This window comes from Tachysurus vachellii, chromosome 17 (genome assembly GCF_030014155.1).
Source record: "Tachysurus vachellii isolate PV-2020 chromosome 17, HZAU_Pvac_v1, whole genome shotgun sequence".
In the NCBI taxonomy this organism is placed as follows: domain Eukaryota; kingdom Metazoa; phylum Chordata; class Actinopteri; order Siluriformes; family Bagridae; genus Tachysurus; species Tachysurus vachellii.
The window spans coordinates 5,705,042-5,712,340 of NC_083476.1; the positions used below are offsets into that span (position 1 = coordinate 5,705,042).

General features: G+C 40.5%; 1 protein-coding gene across 1 annotated transcript in view; it reads left to right on the forward strand.

The window, feature by feature from the left end:
* Positions 1-2,257, forward strand: part of pnpla7a (patatin-like phospholipase domain containing 7a) — a 27,157-nt gene extending 24,900 nt beyond the window's left edge. The window contains exons 35-36 of the mRNA XM_060890322.1: positions 225-340; positions 558-2,257. Coding sequence (XP_060746305.1) covers positions 225-340; positions 558-692 — 251 coding nt within the window. The 3' untranslated portion in view covers positions 693-2,257. The remainder of the gene's footprint in view (positions 1-224; positions 341-557) is intronic.
* Positions 2,258-7,299: the final 5,042 nt, after the last annotated feature.

Sequence of the window (7,299 nt, forward strand, 5' to 3'; positions counted from 1 at the left end):
CGCGAGAGTGTGTGAGAGCGCGAGTGTGTGAGCGAGAGCGAGTGTGAGTGTGTGAGCGAGAGAGACAACGTATTGTCTGCACTTAATAAAGAATGTGACATTGTAAAATTTGACTATATAAAAGATTAAAGGCTAAATAGCTTGTCTCTCTCTCTCTCTTTCTCTCTCTCTCTCTCTCTCTCTCTCTCTCTCTCCTCGTTTCTTTCTATCTATCCCTCTCTCAGAGGAGTCGGACTATCACACTGATTATGAGGAGGAGCTGGTGGGAAGTGCTCTGTCTGATATGGAGCCCAACAACTACTGCAGTGAGCACACAGAGGAGGAGCTGACTGCTGATACGGTGAGTATCTACATCCTTCTCTCTCAACACACGTTTGTGCATTTGAATAAGAGGGCTGTTGCCTCTATGGGTGGAAAACACAGAGTTTTTAAAATAGATTTTACTCAGAAGTAAAATACTAGCATTTAAAAAAAAAAACTCTAGTTACTCATTAAAAGCGAGAAAAAAATGCTCTGAAAGTTACTAGTTGCATTTATTAACATTCACTCTTTTTCAGGATGAAGATCTGGACAGAGTTCACAGTGATCTCAATTCAGAAGACACATGTAGAGCAGGTTCTTCTCAGCCACAGCACACTACAAACCCTCACAGACCTCCAACGCTCAGAGCCAGAAAGGTACAAGAAGCGTGACCGCTCAGCCGTGACCTTTGACCACTGACAAGAACAGCAGTCCTCAAGACACGATTTCTTTTTCTGTTCAGCGTGTGAAAATATCCCTACATTATCTACAACAGAATACATTAATAATCATAATGGAACTTGATTAAAAATGCACAAGCAGTCAGATGGGCATGGGCAGATTTGATCATGTATTAGGATTGTACAGTAACAGCTTCCTCATTCCTTGTGCCGTGTCCGTGCAGTGAGTAACGTCTAACAGGAGATTTGTGAGACTCGCACTCTTACCCCATCACTGTGAGCCGTTTAAAGACTGCATCCTCAAGCAAAAAAAAAAAAAACATCACTAAGTTTGCTCACTCAGCATTTTGTAACCGTGTATTAGAGCAGAACTATTCGGTTATGCACATCTTACCTGCTACTTATGCTGTTTTACTGCCCAGCCTCGAGGTACCGAGGCATTTATTTTCACCACTACAGTATAAATATGCAGCAGTGAAAGCACAGAACATTTCAACTTCCACGTCTCAGTGCTGACTTTCAGACCTGTAGCATGTCAGATATCACGCACATGTATTGCGAAGTTTTCTGTAGAACGACTGACTCTGTACATTCCGAACCTAAGCCTATCAATGCACTGTTTTTTTTTTACATTTGTGTAACTGTATTGTTAGATGTTTTTTATGTGCTCAGCAGTGCCTTTTCCCCTGCTCTTCTTGATCCAAGTAACCTCTCGAGAGCATTTATCTCTGATTCCTTTAGTACTCCTTCCTATCAGTGAGTCCAAACTTCTACACTTAACAGTCTAATCTAACAAGTGCACTAGATTTTATTTTTTTTTGTTGTTGTTGTTGTTTGTTTTTCTAACACACCGCGCTGTAACCGTAACGACCGAAGACGTGCACGGAAAAGACACTCCTCCGCCTTAATTATGCGCTCCTGGTCTGTTTGACATTTAAATTTTCACATTAAGTCTACATGTGGTGTTAGTCACATCTTCGACATTTACTTACAAATGCTCATTCATTCATGTTCAGTCTTGATTCACATTTAAAATAATGTTTAGTTATTTGGCTAAATATCTGAGACACTAATTACTAATAAAGTGCAATTAACTCATCTTTGGTTGCTTAATGAAAAGCGATACAATCATTTTTTTCGGTTCGTTGTGGAAATCGCTACCCTTCTGACCTGTAATGATGTCCATATGCGATGTCCATTTATATTAATGATCATCTTATTTAGATCTTGTTAGATATGAACTCTTAAAAATGCCTGACTTACAGCAGGAGCATTGAGGATTCGTGTTTGTCTGACTTAATAGCCTGAAATAGCATACGTCAGGAGCCATGTTAGCACAGCGCTAATTATGGAGATGAATGTCTGAGTTCTGAGGAAAGTCAGTGGGCACGCTGCCTAATGGAAACACTAAGGTCTTCGATCACTGTCTGTTATTCTCTTTGCTACTTATTTTGATCAAAGCTGTTTATGCAGGCTGTTGTGTTTTTTTTTTTTTGAGTTTCTTGACTGAGATGGAAAACAGGGCACTCAGCTAATAAAATAAATGGCTGATATTATTACAACTTGGAGTTTGTGTTCCTTAGTCATACTGGTGTATCACGGTCACACTGTCTGTGTGGTTTGTACTCCAAATATCTGTATCTCTATCTGTATTCATCACATATAATGGGTGTGGCTTTAGCCAGAATTGGATTATTTTTATTAATAAAAATTGACAAACACTGTAGAGGTAGAAACGGCAGCACTGTGATTCTAATGAATGTAGGTGGTTGTATGTATAAAAATATAAACAACCTGAACAGGTAGGTACCAAACGAACATGGTTCTTTGTGTCCCACAAGCTTTATATTTCACACACATCCACGTGGAAGCAAAAACCTCCTTTTTCTAGACATTTTTGCTGCATCCTGTGCAATCCCATGCCTGATGGACTCAGATGAACCAAATGCTTTGAGAATTTTCATGGCAAAAAAAAAACATTCATATTTGTATTTGTTTCAGTTATTACACATCATCTGTATTTTCTATATTCCTAATAATGTATTCACATTACATCACTTCTGTGTGTGTGTGTGTGTGTGAGAGAGAGAGAGAGAGCGAGCTCTGCTTTTGCAATGTGCTTTCATAAAAATATGTTGCACATTTAAATTCAGACATTTTATACACACATTTATATTCATAGGTGGGACTTCTCCAAACTCAAGTGTCCTACACAGAGCCCTGACCTCAACTCCACTAAACACCTTTTGGAAGAACTGGAACACTGATTGCACCCCAGGCCTCCTCAACCTGTCAATCAGTGCCTGAACACTGTGATTCTCGTGTGGCTGAATGTGCAAATCCTTACAGCCAGGCTTCAAAATCTAGAAAAGCCTTCTCAGAAAAGTGGAGGTTATTGTAACAGAAAAAAGCAGGGCATCGCTGGAATGGGATGTTCAACAAGGCATATACACAACGATCAGCCATTACATTAAAACTAGTGACAGGTGATGTGAATAATATTGACTTGTTACACTGGCACTTGATAAAGGGTGGGATATTTTTGACAGCAGACGGCTCTTGAAGTTGCCATTTACAAATGGTTTATTTACATGAAAACGACTTGAAAGTGCCTCTAATTTCCCCAGACAGATCTCATTCTGAGCATCTGTGGGATATGCTGGATGAAGCTCCACATCCCAACTTGCAGGATTGTAAGGATCTGTGGGTAATGGCTTGGTGCCAGATACCACAGCCACATCGTTAGAGGTCTTGTGAAGTCAATGTTTCGATGAGTCAGAGCTGTTTAGGTGGCACAAGGTGGACCTATTAATATTAAGCAAGCGGTTTTAATCTTATGGCTGTTTGTGTATGGCATTGTTACTCATTGCACGGCTCGCGAGCCTCCTGCGGCTCGCCAAGCTTTAATATGCGGCTTGCATGGCAGTAAATAATACGATGATATGATCATGTGGTTAAAATTTATTTTTCATTTAAATAACATTAAAAACAATCAGGGAAGCATAGAAAAAGATTTGGCTCGTCACTGACTCACTGCATTCTGTGCAATAGCCAGTTTTTGGCAGCCTGCCAGAAGCTAGTTTGTGTTTCATGCTAGTTAACAACTTGTGTTTACTGTACACACAGACTAAAAAAATGGATCGATTTCTTAGCAAACAATCCCGCGCACAAAATGAACAGCAACAAAGCAATGTGACAGTGACAAAAGAGATAACTGATGAGGAACATGCATCATCCGCCACTCGAAGACTGAATAACTTGGCATACTTTGCGGTGAAAGTGGCTCTCCTATTGACTTTGTCCTATCAGTGTGGCTCACATGAAAAAAATAGTGAAGACCACTGGTGTATGGTCAAAATGGTCAGGTATCCAAAAACACTGAGAATATAATGTATTTCTAGTAGATAGTAATGAATAATCTGGCTAAACTGCTTCTAGCGGGAATATCTTCGTCTCTGCTATCAAATAATGCGTCCAGACACATCAAACTGACTGAAAATTCAACACACTGAGTTTTCTATTTTCTCAGGAAGACGGACTGGTTAATTGACATTGTCCCTTTGTGTGAACGAGTGTTTTAACGTGTGCTTATGAACCGAGGTCTCATGCAGCGTATATATCATGTATATTCCATCACTTCACAGCCAGTCTTCCTGTGATACTCAACGATATCCAGCACGATCCTGACCAATATAGTGAAGATGAATGCACTACTACGTAATGTTAACTGATTATCTGATTATCTGTAGATCGCCTCAGTGATCTACAGTGCACAAAACTGTGATTTCTGTCAGGACCACTTTGTCAAATGAGAATTTATTAGATGATAGCATTCAGTTAGTGTTGGCGGTATGGTTCTGTTCTGGGCAGGAATCCACGCGCCCGTCCGTGCGCATGCATGGGCCGAGCGGGGAGAGCAGCAACTAGAAAATAGAATAGACAACCCCCTTATAACAGAACCATTAATCATGCATAGAGTTTTTTTTTTGTTTGTTTTTTTTTTTGGCAAATAAACGAATAAATGGATAAATAAATAATTAAATAATTAGAGAGAGGGAGAAAAATATGTGGAGATTTAAGACGTGACTGGTACAATAAACACAGATTCCGGCATGGTGGAGTCGGGGTTGGAGGAGGGAGTTTAAATAGCAGCAGCGGCGAGGCACTAGACGCGGCTCAATGAATGGGAATTTAAATGGTTGGGTAATAGGAAGTCCTAACCGGATTGGTGCGCGTCATGGACAGCTGATTACCAGCTGATGCCCGCTTGACGACGTGGCCTGCCAGAACTAACGCGATGCTTGATTTTGATTTAAATGTGATACATGATGCAGTGCTACCATTTAATACCGCAGTGAACTCGCTCCTCTTGGGTCATCACCATTTGATTATCACAGACTGAGCCTGAGCCTTCAATCTGTTTACACTTTAGTTTTTACTGCTCAGTGTCCAATCTTGTACTGTGTATTTCGATCACATTGGTAAGCACGCAACGATTTCTAATCCCAGCTGCCCTTAACTACGCTGTGAGTGAACGAAAATGAGTTTAAATATTGACTGAAGCTCAAACTCGATGTATCATATTTGAGTTCCTTTCAATCGGATTCCCCCTAAAGGCCGCTTTCTTGTGCTGAGGCGAGAATGTTGTCTGTCTGCTAAGTGTAGATTTCAAACTTCCTCTTTTCACGGCCGTCTCACAGCCCTCCTGGTGTACTGATTCTGAAATATGGCATATTTGGATGCGGTGCTGGAAGCTCATGAAGGAACAGGAAAGAGGGGCTGATAAAGCATGTTAAAGAGCAGTGAGTGACGGCGACAAGTTTTAAAAGCACCATCAGGGCCCCAGGAGCATTTTGTGATAATGTGTTCATGGGAGAATGTGCTGGTGAGAGAAAAGACCTAAGAGAAAGCATTACATTGGTGATATGTTACTCATTTATACATCCTCCATAATGGCAGCCGGTCACAGCGAAGACGTGAGCAGTCACATGACTGCAAGAACGACGTATCCAGACAAAGCGATCTAATCCGTAATCAGATTTCTTTAATCTACACTAGGAGGAGATGTAGAGCATCCTGTTAGCTTGTCAGTCGTGTGTAAAAAAAAAATACAGGGAAAGTGCCGGGAATTCAGACAAGGCAGAATTCTCAGGTGTATATGACAACATTATCAGTCAAATATTTGAGAGCTGGTTTTGTCTAGCGCTCCATCTCTCTCCAAACCCGGATATCACGATAAACGGATGATTCTATTAAGGGTAAATTGGGTCAGACAGAAAAAAGAGGAATGTGTGTGTGTGTGAACGTATATGAATCTGCAGGTGAATTATGGATGGCTGTCGTTTTTGCTGTAATCAATCTTCTGAGTCAGTGTGTGTTCACAGGAACAATACAAGCAGTTTTTGTCAGAACAGGTTAAATAACCATACAACAAACAAACAAATCTCATTTGTGAAGTGACGCTGATTTGAATGTGACTTCTTGTTGCTGTTTGTTAGGACTTTCAGTAAGCTAGTATCTGAGTAAACACCCACACAGTGCTGCGTGTTCCTTCTTGTTGACAGTAAAGAATTCCCAAAGCAGATAAGTGAGTCATTGCTCAGCTGTATTCTATCTGTCTCTTTTTCTGACATTTAAGAGGTGTATTTGGATTTGTACCCGAAGTGGGCGTGACTTAACTAATATTATTATTTCTTTTAATTAACGATGGCCTGCTCTACACGATGGCCATTTTTCATAACCCTGCTGTTTGAACTGGAAATGAACTCTGGGGCAAGTCGTGGCCTAATGGGTTAGAGAGTCTGACTCCTAACCCTAAGGTTGTGGGTTCGAGTCTCGGGCCGGCCACGACTGAGGTGCCCTTGAGCAAGGCACCGAACCCCCCAACTGCTCCCCGGATGCATAAATGGCTGCCCACTGCTCCGGGTGTGTGTTCACGGTGTGTGTGTGTGTGTGTGTTTACTGCTGTGTGTGTGCACTTTGGATGGGTTAAATGCAGAGAACGAATTCTGAGTATGGGTCACCGTACTTAGCCGTATGTCACGTCACTTTTTCACTTTCATGAGCTTCATTGCTAAGATGCTGGAAACACTTCATCATCACTCTAACTAGAGCTATATGCTGGATTTATTTATTTATTTGTTTGTTTTGGAATGAATTTAATTTAGTTCTATTTCTAGTTCTATACCCTAATCGATCTATTTTTTTTTTTTTACCAGGGGCCAAAAAAAAAGAGGTCAGAATTTGCACCAGTTTTGTTGTGTCCATGTTTAGCATTAAACTCTACAATGGTGCTTAATGGCTCGTATGAAAGTAGACACTTTTTAAGCCTTTTTAGAATTTCTCATAAGTATTTCTGTTTGTAGCTTTCCTACTAGCGACAATATATTCATAAAAAACATTTTTTTTTTTACACAAATTGCTTCCATCTCCAAAGTAAATTCAAACCCTTTTCTACTCTCTGAAATGACTCAAGTGCTTGTTCATAATTCTCTACAATCTACTGTACACTAACATTCTGTGTCAGTTTAACCTACAGAGGGAAAAAACGCTGAGCAGTCGGAAACACATCGGTCTCACTCTCAAAACCACAATGAGT